At 43.4% G+C, this 19,099-nt stretch overlaps 1 protein-coding gene across 9 annotated transcripts in view; it reads left to right on the plus strand.

Annotated features, from left to right (window-relative positions):
• The window catches only part of CYFIP1 (cytoplasmic FMR1 interacting protein 1), a 143,939-nt gene that overhangs the window by 24,828 nt on the left and 100,012 nt on the right, over positions 1-19,099 (plus strand). For 6 of the 9 annotated variants that reach the window (XR_007768726.1, XM_050919346.1, XM_050919327.1 and 3 more), the window contains exons 2-5: positions 13,225-13,348; positions 14,588-14,677; positions 15,794-15,871; positions 17,053-17,154. Coding sequence is in view for 8 of the 9 variants with exons in the window: in XM_050919346.1 (XP_050775303.1) it covers positions 13,232-13,348; positions 14,588-14,677; positions 15,794-15,871; positions 17,053-17,154 (387 nt within the window). In the remaining variant the exon portion in view is untranslated. Of the gene's footprint in view, positions 1-3,842; positions 3,938-13,224; positions 13,349-14,587; positions 14,678-15,793; positions 15,872-17,052; positions 17,155-19,099 lie in introns of all 9 variants that reach the window. The other 3 variants (XM_050919297.1, XM_050919317.1, XM_050919307.1) reach the window with 2 other exon arrangements.

Below are 19,099 nucleotides of genomic sequence, written 5' to 3' on the forward strand. Positions count from 1 at the left end.
GAACTTTGTCACAGATCGTGTAGTCTGACCTTCTGCACAACGCAGGCTGCAGAATCTCACCCACCCGCTCCTGGATCAAACCCCTAACCTATGCCTGAGCTACTGAAGTCCTCAAATCGTGGTTTAAAGACTTCAAGGTGCAGAGAATCCTCCATCAAGTGACCCATGCCCCATGCTGCAGAGGAAGGCGAAAAACCTCCAAGGCCTCTGCCAATCTGCCCTGGAGGAAAATTCCTTCCTGACGCCATATATGGCGATCAACCAAACCCTGACATGTGGGCAAGACTCACCAGCCAGACACCCAGGAAAGAATTCTCTGTAGTAACTCCAATCCCACCCCATCTAACATCCCATCACAGGCCATTGGACATATTTACCGCTAATAGTCAAAGATCAATTAATTGCCAAAATTAGGCTATCCCATCATACCATCCCCTCCATAAACTTATCAAGCTTTGTCTTAAAGCCAGATATGTCTTTTGCCTCCACTGCTTCCCTTGGAAGACTGTTCCAGAACTTCACTCCTCTGATGGTTAGAAACCTTCGTCTAATTTCAAGTCTAAACTTCCTGATGGCCAGTTTATATCCATTTGTTCTTGTGTCCACATTGGTACTAAGCTTAAATAATTCCTCTCCCTCCCTGGTATTTATCCCTCTGATATATTTATAGAGAGCAATCATAGCTCCCTTCAGCCTTCTTTTGGTTAGGCTAAACAAGCCAATCTCTTTGAGTCTCCTTTCATAAGACAGGTTTTCCATTCCTCAGATCATCCCAGTAGCCCTTGTTTGTACCTGTTCCAGTTTGAATTCATCCTTCTTAAACATGGGAGACCAGAACTGCACACAGTATTCCAGATGAGGTCTCACCAGTGCCTTATATAACGGTACTAACACCTCCTTATCTCTACTAGAAATACCTCGCCTGATGCATCCTAAGACCACATTAGCTTTTTTCACAGCCATATCACATTGGCGGCTCATAGTCATCCTGTGATCAACCAATACTCCAGGGTCCTTCTCCTCCTCTGTTACTTCCAACTGACGAGTCCCCAGTTTATAACAAAAATTCTTGTTATTAATCCCTAAATGCATGACCTTGCACTTTTCACTATTAAATTTCATCCTATTACTATTACTCCAGTTTACAAGGTCATCCAGATCTTCCTGTATGATACCCTGGTCCTTCTCTGTATTGGCAATACCTCCCAGCTTTGTGTCATTTGTAAACTTTATTAGCACATTCCCAATTTTTGTGCCAAGGTCAGTAATAAAAAGATTAAATAGGATTGGTCCCAAAACCGATCCCTGAGGAACTCCACTAGTAACCTCCCTCTAGCCTGACAGTTCGCCTTTCAGTATGACCCGTTGTAGTTTCCCCTTTAATCAATTCCTTATCCATCTTTCAATTTTCATATTGATCCCCATCTTTTCCAATTTAGCTAGTAATTCCCCATGTGGAACTGTATCAAATGCCTTACTGAAATCGAGGTAAATTAGATCCACTATGTTTCTTTTGTCTCAGAAATCTGTTACCTTCTCAAAGAAGGAGATCAGGTTGTTTTGGCATGATCTACCTTTTGGAAAACCAACGTGTTGTAACATGATTGGGGACTTACCCGATCAGTAGACTGTTTTCTATAAAGTAAGATTATTTGTGTAGATGAGCCCTGTGTCAGCTGTTTTACATGTCATACCCAGATACTGATGCTCAGTTTGCTTGTTAATTGTTGATGGGAAGGAAGTGAGAATCTTCCTTCACAAAATCTGCAGACTTGTCAGAACTAAAGAGGAAGATGCCTGTTCCTCTTCCACATCTTATTCTCTTAATGAGAGTTAAAGCCTGAGACAGAATGGTGAACAAAAGTATTTAATTCATGGTAGCATTACAATCTATTAGGTATCTAGATCAGCAGAACAAAGCATTCCGATACCATTTCGCACTCTTATTTTGTCACCTCCAAAGCAGTTGAATGTTTGAAATTGCAGCAGTATGCGACAGACAGGAGAACTGAAGTCACCAGACACAGGCTGTTGTAGAATCAGGCAATGCAGGTCTTGAAAAACATGCTTTCCTGTGTTTCTGTAGCAAAACTCTGAATGGGCAACAGGAAGCTTTTCTTTTACCTAGCATATCCCCCAAGCAGAGTTTTCTCTGTAATGCACTATTTAAGTGAATGGAAAGATGAGTGGGGAGGGGGGGGATTTTCCTTTGCTTGTGCTTTGGTGGACTTTTTTAAATGAAAGTTTGAGAACATTTCATTAAAGCAAACAGTCTAAAATATTTACTTTGAAGATTGAAGTAAAGAGGAGAGCTTCTTATAGAATTTAATCCATTAGTGCTGGAAAGAATGTGACTGTTCTATTTGAAACAGAACATCGGGGGATCAAGGGGACTTATGTGGGTTTTTTTGAGGGTTTTTTTAGAGTGCTTGGGCCACAAGTGTCAAAAGCCTGCCCTTTCTTGGTTCAGAGCTATCTGACTGTGGTTTGTACTAGGAAACTGAACTGTTACTCTCAACACTTTCCTTATTTTATTTTTCCCAGCAATGGCTTCCCCTTAAACAGATATCAAAAACAGTTTTGTTTCCTGTATAGACCTGACAAAACTGTTTTTCGTGCAGTTTCAGGAAGTATATTTTGAGACTTCATTATATTTTGATCTCCTTACGCGGCACATCTTCATTCTCACTTGCTTGAGTAATTGGCATTTTATGACTGTTCAGCTACATTAGTATACTCAGTGATAGTGTTGCTAAATGAACTGTAAGACTCTAGCCTTACCTTAGATTTTAATTCTGTGGATGAACCTAGTGCTGGTGAAATAGCTTGAGTTAGGTATAGGCAGGTGTTGTGCAAGTTTCTCAGCACAGCTCTGCCAACTGGAACACTCACCTGTTGTTCCAGTCCTACACCTTTTTTTGGGCAGGGCTCTGCAAATTGTGCAGTAAGTTTGATGTGAATAAATAAATTGTTTTGGGGCCTAAGTTAGGGTTTCAATGTGATTCCTAAGCGGTGAAAGACCCATGTTCTCCATGCTGTAGCTTCCCAATAGTAGTAGGTATTTATGAGTTCACTGCTAAGTTCTATGCACACATGTATTCCTGGGGGAATTCTATGCCACTGCACAATGAAGAGTTTGTGCTGAATTAATGTTTCCCGCAGAATTTGTGATTTCCACCAAAACGCTTCCTTTTGGCGGAAGTAACAGATTTCAGCCCTGCTCAGGGCTGGGGCTCTGGCTGACTGCAGACAACGTGGGGCTGTCAGTTGGAGCACAGCTGTGTAACATTTCCTGAATCTTTTTTTGTTGTCTGTATTGTTACAGACCTACTTTCTGACAAGTATTTTGAAATCTATTACCAAAATAATTGAAACTGGTGTGATTATACTGTGTTGTTTCGACAAATAAAATATGCAAAATTTTGCAGAATTTAAAAATATTGTGTGCAGAATATTTTAATTTTTTGGTACAGGAGTAACACACATTTGTTTCATTTTTCAGTCTCTCATCTGATCCTCATTCTTCCGCTTCCAGACTAAAGCAGTATTTACATGTTGATTGCCAGTCAACTCTTTTTGTTTTACCTTTTCTATTTGTTTCACATCCTTTAAGCTTTCACCACAAAATTCTCACTATATTACTCTCTTTCCTGGCTTCATGTAAAGTAGAGAAAGTGGGTGGAGGGGGGAAAGAAACCTGATCCAGTCATATGAGGAATCTTTCACCAGGTGATCAGGGATCTACTGGATCAAAAGTGTAGAGCCAGGGCAATTTTTACCTGGGACAGCCCAAGGAGGAGTTTTGTTCAAGATCACTTTTGATGTTTTTCTTCTCCTGACAGAACAGTCTAAAGGTGGCTGGTGGGGGAGAGCCAGTTGCATGGTAGCTTCAGAATGCACGACTATTTTACTGCATATTTTCTTGATTAATTGGTAAGTATCTACATGGGGAACAAATATTTGATGCTGAGCTCTTCAGTCTAGCAGAGAAAGGTATAACACCATGCAGTGACTGGAAGTTGACACTAGACAAATTCAGACTAGAAATAAGGCATAGTTTTTTTTTAACAGTGAAGTTAATTAACCATTGGAACAATTTACTAAGAGTTGTGGTGGCTTCTGGATCACTGACAATTTTTTAAATCAAGATTGGGCATTTTTCTAAAAGACATGCTCTAGGAATTATTCTGGGGAAGTTCTTTGGCCAGTGTTATACATAGGGGTGCCAACTGTCCAATGGCACAAACATTCTTCCCCCACCCCCTCCCTTCCTTTTCCAAGGCCCCACCCCTGCTCACTCCAGCCCCCCGCCCTCTGTTGCTCGCTCTCACTCACTTTCACTGGGCTGGGGCAGGGGCTTGAGGTGCGGGCTTTGGGCTGGGGAGTGAGGCCGAGGGGTTCAGAGTATAGGCAGTGGCTCCGGGCTGAGCCTGAGGCAGGAGGTTGGGGTGCAGGAGAGGTGTGGGCTCTGGGAGGGAGTTTGGGTGTGGGAGGGGGCTCTGGGCTGAGCCTGGGTCAGGGGGTTGGGGTGCAGGAGAAGGCGCAGGGTGTGGGCTCTGGGAGGGAATTTGGATGCGGGCTCTGGGAGAGGATTGGAGTGCAGGAAGGGGTGAGGGGGACGGTGCTTACCTCTGCCAACTCCCAAAAGCAATTGGCACATCCCTCTGGCAGCAACTTCTGGCTGGAGGGAGCCAGGGAGCTCCGCACACAGACCTTGCCCACAGGCACTGCCCCCTGGAGCTCCCATTGGCCGCAGTTCCCAGCCAATGGGAGCTGTGGAGTTGGCACTTGGGCAGGGGCAGTGTCATAAACAGATAGCTAAGGGTTAATGTCTCTTTCACCTGAAGCACCTGACCAGAGGACCAATCGGGAAACCGGATTTTTTCAACTTTGGGTGGAGGGATTTGAGTGTCTTTGTCTTTGTTTTCTGCCTGCCTGCTTGCTCTGAGCTTTGGAGAAGTAGTTCTACTTTCTAGTCTTCTGTTTCTAAGTGTAAGGACAAAGAGATCAGATAGTAAGTTCTATGGTTTCTTTTCTTTGGTATTTGCATGAATATAAGTGCTGGAGTGCTTTGATTTGTATTCTTTTTGAATAAGGCTGTTTATTCAATATTCTTTTAAGCAATTGACCCTGTGTTGTATCATCTAATACAGAGAGAACATTTGTACTTATTTTTCTTTCTTTTTATATAAAGCTTTCTTTTAAGACCTGTTGGAGTTTTTCTTTACTTCAGGGAAATTGAGTCTGTACTCACCAGGGAATTGGTGGGAGGAAGAAATCAAGGGGAGATTTGTGTGTTGGATCGCTAGCCTGATTTTGCATTCCCTCTGGGGGAATAGGAAAGTACTTTTTGTTTCCAGGATTGGGAACAGAGAGGGAGATTCACTCTGTTTGGATTCACAGAGCTTGTGTCTGTGTATCTCTCCAGGAGCACCTGGAGGGGGGAAGGGAAAAAGGATTATTTCCCTTTGTTGTGAGACTCAAGGGATTTGGGTCTTGGGGTCCCCAGGGAAGGTTTTTCAGAGGGACCAGAGTGCCCCAAAACACTCTAATTTTTTGGGTGGTGGCAGCAGGTACCAGGTCCAAGCTGGTAACTAAGCTTGGAGGTTTTCATGCTAACCCCCAGATTTTGGACGCTAAGGTCCAAATCTGGGACTAAGGTTATTACATGAGTGGCAGCTGGTGGGAGATAGACAGAATCCAGAAGCCAGTAGAAATATTATATTTTTCTTTTCTCTGCTAAGGGCTTTTTAGCAGAGAGAAACAGTTGGTTTTAAAAGGGAACCAGAGAGAATTTTTTTTTCTGCTCTCTCTCGCAGTTTGTGGCTTGCATGTTAAGGGTCTTTTGTCATGCAATAGCCCTCCCATTAGGAGTCAAGTACCAGCACTTATAGGCATGCAAATAAAGTGGTTTTTCTGGTTTCCCTTCATTGAACATTAGCTAGAGAGAGAAAAGGAAAATTAGCTAAAGGCACTGTTGCTAGGCAGACTTCAGGAGGCAACAGAGAACCTGCAGTTCAGAAGATAAACACCGGAGGGCACCCCAACACAAGAAAACAGGAACCATGACTTCTAAGGCAAAAATTGACGCCGAAGAACAAATCAAAGAAGCTGAACACAGGCGACAACTGGAAATAAAACAAAAAGAGATGGAGATGAAAGAAAGAGAAGAACAGATCAAAGAGGCAGCCTGCCAAAGAGAACAGGCAGCCAAAGAGGCAGCCTACCAAAGAGAACAGGCAGCCAAAGAGGCAGCCAAAGAGGCAGCACACAAAAGAAAACTAGAAGAAGAAGAGATGGCCTACCGAAGGAAACAAGCAGAAGATGAGTTGGCCCACAGAAGGAAGCAAGAAGAAGAGGAGGCGGCCCACCGCCGAGACATGGAAAAACACCAAAAAGAAATGGAAAAACAACAAAAAGAAATGGAAAAAACAACAAAAAGAGAATGAAGAGAAGGAAAAACAGAGAAAACATGAACTGGAGATGGCAAAAGCTGGGCTGCCTGTGCCAGCCAACCCTAACAACCCGGCGCCAAATATTGCTCCACAGCACAGGAAATTTCCCACCTACAAGGCAGGTGATGACACCGAGGCCTTCTTGGAAAACTTTGAAAGAGCCTGTCTTGGGTACAGCATCCCCGAAGACCAGTACATGGTAGAATTAAGGCCACACCTCAGTGGACCTTTAGCAGAGGTGGCAGCTGAAATGCCTAAGCAGCAAATGAATGACTATAAACTTTTTCAAACCAAGGCCAGATACAGGATGGGGATAACCCCAGATCATGCCCGTCGGCGCTTCAGAACCCAAAAGTGGAAACCAGAGGTGTCATTTCCCAAACACGCCTACTACATTGCAAAAAACTATGAGGCCTGGATAACAGGAAACAACATTCAAACCTTGGAAGAACTGAACCTCCTCATACAAATGGAGCAGTTCTTGGATGGTGTTCCTGAAGACATCACACGGTACATACAAGATGGAAATCCCAAAGATATCGCTGAGGCGGGGGAGATTGGAGCCAAATGGATGGAACTGGCAGAAAGCAAGAAAGCTACTGTCAAGGGGAACGATTACCCCAGGGGGCACACAGACCATAAACCCTACAACCGAGGACAGCCAAAGACCCCACATACCACCCAAGTAAAGCCACACATACCCTACCCTTCAACCTCACCAGTCTCCAGTAACTCACCTCGGCCCAGTGACCCATCAGATGGAAGATGCTTTAAGTGTAATGAACTGGGACATATCAAGGCCAAGTGTCCCAAGAACACCATGCGAGTGCAATTCATTACACCACCATCACACCAAAGATCCCCAGGCCCGGATGCCTCTCAAATACCCTTGGAGCGAAGGGAAAATTTGAGAGTGGGCGGAAAGAAGGTTACTGCATGGAGAGACACGGGGGCACAAGTGTCAGCTATCCACCAATCCTTCGTTGACCCCAAATTCATCAACCCAAAGGCCAAAGTTACAATTTACCCCTTCATGTCACAAGCTGTAGACTTGCCTACAGCTCAACTGCCTGTCCAGTACAAAGGCTGGTCAGGAATGTGGACTTTTGCAGTCTATGACAATTATCCTATCCCCATGCTACTGGGGGAAGACTTGGCCAACCAGGTGAGGCGGGCCAAGAGAGTGGGAATGGTTACACGTAGCCAAACCAGGCAAGCTTCCAGACCCATTCCTGTTCCTGAACCGTCCACAGAGGCCCCGTCTGTGTTACCAGAGACCCAGACAGAGGTAGAGGACCCGGATTCCATGCCTACCACTGAAACAGCCACAGCATCTCCAGTCCCAGGCCCGGAACTGGAACAGCAACCATCACCAGCAAGTGCAACCCCATCTTCAAACTCAACGCCAGAGGGCGCCAGCGAGCCAGAACTGGCAGAAGCACAAGACAGCCATACCCAAAAGGCTCAGCCAGAGCCTGAAATACCCTCAGGTGCACCAGTGGAGAGCGGTACACCAGCAACGGAAACAACCCCATCACCTACATCGCTTCCAGAGGGACCAAGCCCAAGTCCACAGTCTGAGGAAGAACTGGTGACCCCAGCCTCAAGGGAACAGTTCCAGGCTGAGCAGGAAGCGGATGACAGCCTTCAGAAAGCTTGGGCAGCGGCACGGAGCACCCCACCGCCTCTCAGCTCTTCTAATCGATCCCGGTTTGTTATAGACCAAGGACTTTTGTACAAGGAAATTCTTTCTGGTGGACACCGGGAAGAATGGCAGCCGCAAAAACAGTTGGTGGTTCCAACTAAGTACCGGGAGAAGCTCTTAAGCTTAGCCCATGATCATCCCAGTGGCCATGCTGGGGTGAACAGAACCAAGGACCGGTTGGGGAAGTCCTTCCACTGGGAGGGGATGGGCAAGGACGTTGCCAAGTATGTCCGGTCTTGTGAGGTATGCCAAAGAGTGGGTAAGCCTCAAGACCAGGTCAAGGCCCCTCTCCAGCCACTCCCCATAATTGAGGTCCCATTTCAGCGAGTAGCTGTGGATATTCTGGGCCCTTTCCCAAAAAAGACGCCCAGAGGAAAGCAGTACGTACTGACTTTAGTGGACTTTGCTACCCGATGGCCAGAAGCAGTCGCTCTAGGCAACACCAGGGCTAACACTGTGTGCCTGGCCCTAACAGACATCTTTGCCAGGGTAGGTTGGCCCTCTGACATCCTTACAGATTCAGGGTCTAATTTCCTGGCAGGGACCATGGAAAAACTGTGGGAAACTCATGGGGTGAATCACTTGGTTGCCACCCCGTACCACCATCAAACCAATGGCCTGGTGGAAAGGTTCAATGGAACTTTGGGGGCCATGATACGAAAATTCATCAACGAATTCTCCAATAATTGGGACCTAGTGTTGCAGCAGTTGCTGTTTGCCTACAGGGCTGTACCACATCCCAGTTTAGGGTTTTCACCATTTGAACTTGTGTATGGTCACGAGGTTAAGGGGCCATTACAGTTGGTGAAGCAGCAATGGGAGGGGTTTACGCCTTCTCCAGGAACTAACATTCTGGACTTTGTAAGCAACCTACAAAGCACCCTCCGACACTCTTTAGCCCTTGCTAGAGAGAATCTAAAGGATGCTCAGGAAGAGCAAAAGGCCTGGTATGACAGACATGCCAGAGATCGGTCCTTCAAGGTAGGAGACCAGGTTATGGTCTTGAAGGCGCAACAGGCCCATAAGATGGAAGCATCATGGGAAGGGCCCTTCACGGTCCAAGAGCGCCTGGGAGCTGTAAACTACCTCATAGCATTTCCCAATTCCTCACTAAAGCCTAAAGTGTACCATGTTAATTCTCTCAAGCCTTTCTATTCCAGAGACTTACAGGTTTGTCAGTTTACAGTCCAGGGAGATGATGCTGAGTGGCCTGACGGTGTCTACTACGACGGGAAAAAAGACGGTGGCGTGGAAGAGGTGAACCTCTCAACCACCCTGGAACGTCTGCAGCGGCAACAAATCAAGGAGCTGTGCACTAGCTTCGCCCCATTGTTCTCAGCCACCCCAGGACGGACTGAACGGGCATACCACTCCATTGATACAGGTAATGCTCACCCAATCAGAACCCCACCTTACCGAGTGTCTCCTCATGCCCAAGCTGCTATAGAACGGGAGATCCAGAACATGCTACAGATGGGTATAATCCGCCCATCTACCAGTGCATGGGCATCTCCAGTGGTTCTGGTACCCAAACCAGATGGGGAAATACGCTTTTGCGTGGACTACCGTAAGCTAAATGCGGTAACTCGTCCGGACAACTATCCAATGCCACGCACCGATGAGCTATTGGAGAAGTTGGGACGGGCCCAGTTCATCTCTACAATAGACTTAACCAAGGGGTACTGGCAAGTACCGCTAGATGAACCTGCCAAGGAGAGGTCAGCATTCGTCACCCATGCGGGGGTGTATGAATTCAATGTCCTTCCTTTTGGCCTTCGTAATGCACCCGCCACCTTCCAAAGGCTGGTAGATGGTCTACTAGCTGGACTGGGAGAATTTGCAGTTGCCTACCTCGATGATGTGGCCATTTTTTCTGACTCCTGGCCCGAACACCTACTACACCTGGAAAAGGTCTTTGAGCGCATCAGGCAGGCAGGACTAACTGTTAAGGCCAAAAAGTGTCAAATAGGCCAAAACAGAGTGACTTACCTGGGGCACCAGGTGGGTCGAGGAACCATAAACCCCCTACAGGCCAAGGTGGATGCTATCCAAAAGTGGCCTGTCCCAAGGTCAAAGAAACAGGTCCAATCCTTCTTAGGCTTGGCCGGATACTACAGGCGATTTGTACCCCACTACAGCCAAATCGCTGCCCCACTGACCGACCTGACCAAGAAGACCCAGCCAAATGCAGTTAAGTGGACTGATGAGTGTCAAAAGGCCTTTACCCAACTTAAGGCAACGCTCATGTCTGACCCTGTGCTCAGGGCCCCGGATTTTGACAAGCCATTCCTAGTAACCACAGATGCATCTGAGCGTGGTATAGGAGCAGTGCTCATGCAGGAAGCAACAGATCACAACTTCCATCCTGTCGTGTTTCTCAGCAAGAAACTGTCTGAGAGGGAAAGTCACTGGTCAGTCAGTGAAAAGGAATGCTATGCCATTGTGTACGCCCTGGAAAAGCTACGCCCATATGTTTGGGGACGGCGGTTCCAACTACAAACTGACCATGCTGCACTAAAGTGGCTTCATACTGCCAAGGGGAACAACAAGAAACTTCTTCGTTGGAGTTTGGCTCTCCAAGATTTTGATTTTGAAATTCAACACATCACAGGAGCTTCTAATAAAGTAGCTGATGCACTCTCCCGTGAGAGTTTCCCAGAATTCAGTAGTTAAAAAGTGTTCTTAAAATGTAGAAGTCTGTTAGTTATATACTTAGGAGTATATGTAAAGGTGTATGTGTTGTATTAATCTGTTTATTTTCAAGTTCTAGAAGGAAATCGCCGCCAGTGAGCTTCCCCACTGTCTGCAATTTGGGGGGCGTGTCATAAACAGATAGCTAAGGGTTAATGTCTCTTTCACCTGAAGCACCTGACCAGAGGACCAATCGGGAAACCGGATTTTTTCAACTTTGGGTGGAGGGATTTGAGTGTCTTTGTCTTTGTTTTCTGCCTGCCTGCTTGCTCTGAGCTTTGGAGAAGTAGTTCTACTTTCTAGTCTTCTGTTTCTAAGTGTAAGGACAAAGAGATCAGATAGTAAGTTCTATGGTTTCTTTTCTTTGGTATTTGCATGAATATAAGTGCTGGAGTGCTTTGATTTGTATTCTTTTTGAATAAGGCTGTTTATTCAATATTCTTTTAAGCAATTGACCCTGTGTTGTATCATCTAATACAGAGAGAACATTTGTACTTATTTTTCTTTCTTTTTATATAAAGCTTTCTTTTAAGACCTGTTGGAGTTTTTCTTTACTTCAGGGAAATTGAGTCTGTACTCACCAGGGAATTGGTGGGAGGAAGAAATCAAGGGGAGATTTGTGTGTTGGATCGCTAGCCTGATTTTGCATTCCCTCTGGGGGAATAGGAAAGTACTTTTTGTTTCCAGGATTGGGAACAGAGAGGGAGATTCACTCTGTTTGGATTCACAGAGCTTGTGTCTGTGTATCTCTCCAGGAGCACCTGGAGGGGGGAAGGGAAAAAGGATTATTTCCCTTTGTTGTGAGACTCAAGGGATTTGGGTCTTGGGGTCCCCAGGGAAGGTTTTTCAGAGGGACCAGAGTGCCCCAAAACACTCTAATTTTTTGGGTGGTGGCAGCAGGTACCAGGTCCAAGCTGGTAACTAAGCTTGGAGGTTTTCATGCTAACCCCCAGATTTTGGACGCTAAGGTCCAAATCTGGGACTAAGGTTATTACAGGCAGCATGTAGAGACTCTCTGTCCCCCAACCCCCACAGAGGCCTCAGGGATGGTGCCGGCCATTTTCGGGAGTGGCATGGAATGAGGGCAGACACAAAGCCTGCCTTAGCCCACTGTGCTGCTGAACTGTGAGCACCCAAGATCTCCCTGTTTGGCTGCAGTAGACTCTGGGAGATAGGGCCCGATTCTAGGAGACTCCCAGAGAAACCGAGAGGGTTGACAACCCTAGTTATACAGGAAGTCAGATTAGGTGATCACAGTGGTCTTTTCTGGCCTTAGAATTTGTGAATCCATCCCCTGGCTCACTGTACAGCAGCAATGGGGTGTGCACTAGTATTCTAAGGAATCACAGTGGAGCAAAACCCTGGTTGCAAGATTGTTGTTCAGAACACCAGATCACTCTCAGAAAACAGAAAGCTGGTTACTCTGTAGATTAATTGTGTCACCTGCGCTAGTTATTTTCTTTTAAGGGAAGTGCTTGCTGTGATGAAAATCTCCCCATAGCTGCTGGGGGAATGTACAGTTTTATGCAAAGGAAAGTAGGGAAGCAGTTTTGTTTAGTGGTTAAAGAATTCATGAGATCTGAAAGTTATATACAGAAACACCCAGTTAAACCAATATACTACAGTGCTGTAATGATGGAATTGTGCTACAGTTGCTCTGTCATTTTTCACCTTAAAATTTCCTATTATAGCTATCGACAATTCAGATTCATTTGCAGTAGCAACTGTGGGAGGGCTAGTGTGCACGTGGCTCTATGTGGTCCTCAGGTTTTTAAATCCAACATCATTAATCCTAATCAGAGCAGCTCTAGATACCATTGTGTTTAAAATGCTAGTGGCTGCTGACACCATGTCTACGTTTAATTCTCCCACAATTGTTGAGCTGGTGGTAGCAACTGTGGAAAATCATGGAAAAGGCCATAAGAGGGCTTCGTCAACTAAAAAATTTTATACCTACTCTAGTTACAAGACTCTGCCCGAATTACTATAACTGAAAGAGACTACAGGAAAAAGGATTTCCCTATTTTTCTAGTTTGCGTGCCTTGACAACGCTCTGTTCAATTAGTTTCTATTTTTCTGTTGTATTGTCAGTTAGTTTTACCTGTTGTTTGTGTGGGTCTGTCACACTGTGATGGGGAGAAAGAAATGTTTTAAAAACACAGAAATTGACAGGAGTATGCAGGGCAGGTGTGAAACCTGAAACTCCTCTTAAGTCGTATTGAAACTAACGAGGTTTCAGTTTGATACTGTCTCTTCTAGAGTGGTCTCTAGCTAAGTGGGCCTGTGCCAGGGATGTTGTGCATTTCTCACACCAGAAATAAATTGTTCCCTTGCTCTTCATATTAGCCTTTTTTCATAATTTCCCCCCCACAGAGACAAAATGACCGCTCAGGTTACTTTAGAGGATGCCTTGTCCAATGTGGATCTCTTGGAAGAATTACCATTGCCGGATCAACAACCATGTATTGAACCCCCTCCGTCATCTCTACTTTACCAGGTAAGGAGTATCTATTATGAGTCTGTAATGCTCCTTAGAGGTACTCAGGATTGTGCGGCCCCTCAGTACCATCTACCCTTCGTGTGAAAGCCTTGTCTGAACCTGCCAGAGATCAGCTCCCTGATTCCACCAATCATGGCCAACGCAAGCACTCCTCTCTCAACCTATGCAGGCTTTGCTGTTCCTCTGCATGTTAGCGATGGGCACACGCCAACCCCCAAACTTTTTGAGCATTCCCCTGGAATATGCAGCCTCCGGTCCTCTGGACATTCACAGAATTTCTGGGTCTGCTGTTCCCAAAGGAACAGTACCCCCAGCTTACCAACTTCACCTTAGGCTACTGCTTTGTTTAACTCACAGCACTGAAATTTGTTTATAGTGAAAACAAATATAAGTTTATTTAACAAAGAACAGAGGTTCAAGTAATAACAAGTCCGTAGAAGTATTGCAAGCAACTATATACAAATAAATTAAAAGCATAACACACATTCTAGAGCCTCCATTTAATTAATAAGATACTTTCCTGTCTAATAAAATTTAGCACAACCCAAGTCTTTGTCACAGGGCTAAACAGCCCTGGTTAGCTGTCATTCTTCTTTCATAAAACATGCATGCTGGTATCTTGTCCCTTAGATGAAGGATCCAAGGTGAGCTAGTACCCCCTACGTATATCCCAAAAATCCATGGTCTACATTCACAAACAGGATACCTTCCCTGGCTGTTTTGGTTTTGTTTCGTTTTGTTTCCCCAGCAGCTTTTTCTTTTTAGCAATTTTGATTAGCTTGGTGGATCAGTATGCAAATATATTTACATTGTGAGGGACACAATACATGACCAGACAGGGAGATAACTGTTTACTAGGTCCTTTTTGGGAGGAACTTGTTTATCACCTTCTGGTGACCAGCCCCAACTCACATATTTTAAGACATAATTATCAACATGCATGCATGACTCCTGAAATATTATCCGTACATACATTTTTTAAATGGCTACTTACTTTTAGTAGAGACCTTACATGCCACCTTTTGGTGTGTATATGCATGTTCTTGATCTAAGGGATCCCTGTAACCGCTTTAAACCCTTTCTGTGCCCTCTGCCTCCTGGCACCAAGAGGTCCCTGGTCACAGATTCCCATTAATTTCTGGAAAAGCATATGTCCTTTTTGTTGTTGTTGTCATAAATACCACATCTGAAATTTTTCCCCAAGGGTTACATGTTTGTTTATTTTTTTTCATGCAGCCAAACTTCAACACTAATTTTGAAGACAGGAATGCATTTGTCACAGGCATTGCAAGATACATTGAGCAAGCTACTGTTCATTCGAATATGGTAAGTAAAAATTTTCAACATATACTCTTTTTATTTTTTTAATAAATTGTGAGAGAAGAGGCATATATCTTTGACAAAACTTTCTTATGGAGGGATGAACATGCATGGAGAAAATAGGAAATCAAGTTAGCAACCAGATTTCAAACGGCCATAGCTGTCAGGAATGATCTCTCATAGAAAACATTTAGCTAGCTCACTCTTTTTTTGTGCATCTCAAATAACCTCTTGGCTGGGTTAGCCAATATTGCCTGAAGTTTCTGTCCCCAAGCCTTCCTTAAGGGATTCTATATTTTTAAGTTTTCCAAGTTAGGCTAGTACTGTATTATCAACAGCCGGGCTCTGACTGTCAGAGAATAAATTTATCTTCTGTGCTAGAAATTTCCACTACTCCTCTAGCATTTTGGTCAGTACCTGAGGGGTTGCTGTATGCTATTCTTTTCTTCCCTGTCCCTGAAAGTAATATTTCTCTCTTGTATTCCATATAAAACCCAATGGATCCTAATCTATTCCCAGTGTAGCATTTCTGTTGTCTGTGGTTTTTAATGTCTTAAATTTGTAAAATATTACATACTTCATGGATTAAAAGATTACATACTTCAGGATTAATAGTTGTTTAGTTTTGTCAGTAGTGAAGTTTGACCTCTTGGACTTCATATTTTAGTGGATGTAAAGTGTTATTTAGTAATCTGATACATATTAATTGCATTAAATAATGTTGTAAATAGTCCATATTGATTCATGGTAGAATATTATTGAAATGAATGATTAAGAACAGCTCGATTTTTAGCTTTAGGATTAATTTTTCATGTTCAGTAGCTGAACTAATTGTTTCAATAATTGATGAATCAGGTTGAGTTGTGCTTAGCCATAGAGAACTTGCTTTACTGAAAAAAACAATATGACCTGACAATTTGAACATACTATTTAAGATGATAGATATATCAGTTAACATTCAGTGTTGTGACTGGTTATGTGTACAACCTAGTAAGACAAAAAGGTTTGTTTGGCTCAGGGTGTGTGTGTAGGTGTCATATATAGAGAGAGAAATGGCAGTTTTAAATTTTTTTTCTGTATTTACCACTCCTTCTCATATTGATATTAATTTATTTATTTTAGAATGAAATGTTGGAAGACGGTCAAGAGTATGCTGTCATGCTGTATACATGGAGGAGCTGCTCAAGAGCCATTCCTCAGGTAAAGGAGGAAAATTCAGTTGTCAGACAGTGCCTGAACTCTCATCTCACGTTCTTTCCTGATTGTGTGGATACATAGCTTTATGGATAAACCTTAAAGCTCTAGAATGAGCATTTACTCCTGAATCAGCAAGACTGGGAATGTTGTTGAAGCAAAACTTTCAGCTCCTGAGGACTGGATGTTTTTTATGGTGAGGGAATTAAGGAAGCATTTCATGTCACTCTGTATGAAGCTTCCTGGCTGATTTGCAAATAGAGTAGCAATAATGTGCACTGAATGGGCAGTTTTGATAGTAGTGTTAATTTGACACCAAAATTTCCCATGTCATTTAACAGAAAACAAATGGAGATGGTGGTGCCAGCAAGCATTTAAAGCTTAAATTCAAAGTGATTGTGATCAGCAACTTAACATATTGTTACTTGATGATGTAAACTAGACATTAAACACTGCTCTGGGGATCGTCAAATAGGATATTGGGTCTGGTCACTCTTTAAAAATGTTTGAGGCAGTCCAGATTTTCTCTGTGTGCGCATGCATGCGGGTACACGTGCTTATTTATGTAATGCGCACAGGTGATGGGAATCAAAAGTTAGGACTTAAGTGCCTGAAAAACTGAAGTTTTTGAAAATAGAGTTAAGATGAGCTGGAAAAGCAAATGAAATCACAGTCCTCTTTGGACAGCTCTCTGATTTTAGGGACTTTCCAATAAATAAATAAATAAATAAATAAAATCTGTGCTGCCATGGAAGGAAGAGGATCATCTTTTGGTTAAATTACTGGACCTCAGAAGATCTGGGTTCAGTTCTCCACTCAGTCACAGTCTTTGTGACCCTGGGAAAGTAACTTAATGTCACTGTGCCTTGATTCCCTAGCTATAAAATGGGGAAGATGCTGCCCTACCTCACAGGGATGTTTATAGGCTAAATTCATTATTATCTGATGGACACAGATACTACAGTAAGGGATGCCATATAAGAACCCAGATAGCTCTGAGAATTTTTTTTTTTTAGTCCCTGAAAACTGTGTTTGAGATGTTAAAAACAACAATTTAGCCGTAACTTTGGATAAACAGCACTATAATACATTTTCTTGGTTCAATGTGCCATTCTGAAGCTGTGTCTCTGCTGAAGTTGTATTTGGGAGTGATTTTCCAGTATCACTATTTCTTTGATTCTCTTCAGGTTAAATGTAATGAACAGCCTAACCGAGTAGAAATTTATGAAAAAACTGTCGAAGTTCTGGAGCCTGAGGTTACAAAACTGATGAATTTTATGTACTTTCAGGTAAAAAGAGTTAAACCAATAGCTGTTTAATAGAGGTTTTGTTTTGTTTTCTTATGTGCTGTGGTGTTGTACACTCTTCTTTAGCTGTCTTGGTTCAAAGACTATATTACTGTAACCAAACATTGTAAAGATTTTACCTGGCCCACAGAGACAGACCATGGTCCTGACATGTGACTTAAACTTAGCGTGTCTTCTAAGTGCAGTCATATTTGTGCATGTAGCTTGTCGCCTGTGCTCAGCTTCTTGTTCCGCACGCTGTTTTTGCACAGTTTTAAATTCCTTTCTTTTTTATTTCCCATATCTATGCTCACTTTTACTTGCCCATTTGTTTTTCATGGAAGTGACTGCAACATCTCTTTTAAGCTGTAGAGTGAATCAGTTTTCTTCTTGCCCAAAGACCTTTGATTCTGTTCTGTAAACACTTGAGTAACCTTACATGTGTGAACATTCCTGTTGAAATCAATGGGACTATTTGCATGAATAAAGTTACGTATGTATATATTACAGGACTGGGCCTATGATTGCTGCTCCATTGGACACTATGCATGCTTAATATGTTTTTATCTGGTTAGTAGCATATGGCTGCACAAGATATTTCCTTTATATCAGTTAATGATAGATAAGTGAAGGGTAGCTGGGATATTTTTGTAAATTTCTATTATTTATATGAAGCTTGCAGACATGGAGAAAGACCTATCAAGTCATCTAGTTCATACCCTTCTGTAAGGACCATTGCAGGATTGCTCCCTATAGTATTTTTGTGTTTTATTGCAGTGGTTTTCAACTTGTGGCCTGTAGACATGGAATTGGAATTAGGATTAGATTTCCAAAGGGGTCCGCATCTCCATTTAAAAGTTTTTTTTTAAGGGTCTGCAAATGAAAAATTGAAAAACACTGTCTTATTGCGTTTTGTCTAGCTAGTTGTGTGAATACGCTAGTATTCAGACAACTAATTCACAGTCTTAATAGACCTATTTTACTGTTAGATACCAGAAATGTTTCCAGATAATTCCTTTGTGCAATCTTAACGCTTTCTGCTAGTTACATCTCCTTGAGTTGTCCTCACTGATTCCTCGCTTTCCTTGGTCTTTAAGGTACTCAAAACTATGTATACTGTAAACTTGCGTCATCAGTCAAATCAGTGGAAGGGAAGGGGGGACCTGTTTGTTCAGCATGGTTCTCTTTACTTTCCTCCCTGGACTTGGACTTGTATGGTCGTTTCTGAGGAGAGAAACGAACCTGTGAAAGCAGCTCCACTTATGGGACTCTGGTAGAGCTTAATGGAGTGCTTCTTGGGCTTCCTCTCTTGAATCCCTGAATCTCTCACTGTCTGGCAGAGGAACGCTTAGTGGCAGTCTGCTACTCTCTTTCCTTCCACCCTAACCTGATATCTCATATGGTGGGCTGGGCTCAGAGAGGAGGCACCTACTGGGGGAGAAGGTGAAGAGTGAGTAGAAAGGCAGCATTCCCACCACCGCCCAGTACAAATGGGCCTGATTTAAATCCAGATCAGGCTGTTCCATTCAAGGAACTTAACATGCTCTACAAATCGTGGAGAACATCCTTTTTACAGCATCCATTAGACTTCCTTGCAAAAGAATGTGAAAACTGCAAACTAGAGCAATAAAGAAAGGAAAACCAACAAAACATTTTGATCCCAGCCACTGTGCTTCATGCTCCAGCAAAATTCTATGGTGGTTGTAATGTCACCTAAGCATACCGATTAGTAACATATGGCTGTACATGTGGGGAGTTGGAGAGGCCATGCTGAATGCTCATCTTACCCATACATATTCTGAAGTTTTAATGGAATTGTCTCACTCCTACTTGCAGATGTCTTTTAAGTGAACTTTGGAATTGGATGATGAGTTACTTTAGTGGCATTTTACTGTTAAAGAACTTTATAGGAAGAGAGAGGGGATAACCTACATCGGGGTGTCTCAAC

Source organism: Gopherus flavomarginatus, chromosome 1, assembly GCF_025201925.1.
Source record: "Gopherus flavomarginatus isolate rGopFla2 chromosome 1, rGopFla2.mat.asm, whole genome shotgun sequence".
In the NCBI taxonomy this organism is placed as follows: Eukaryota; Metazoa; Chordata; order Testudines; family Testudinidae; genus Gopherus; species Gopherus flavomarginatus.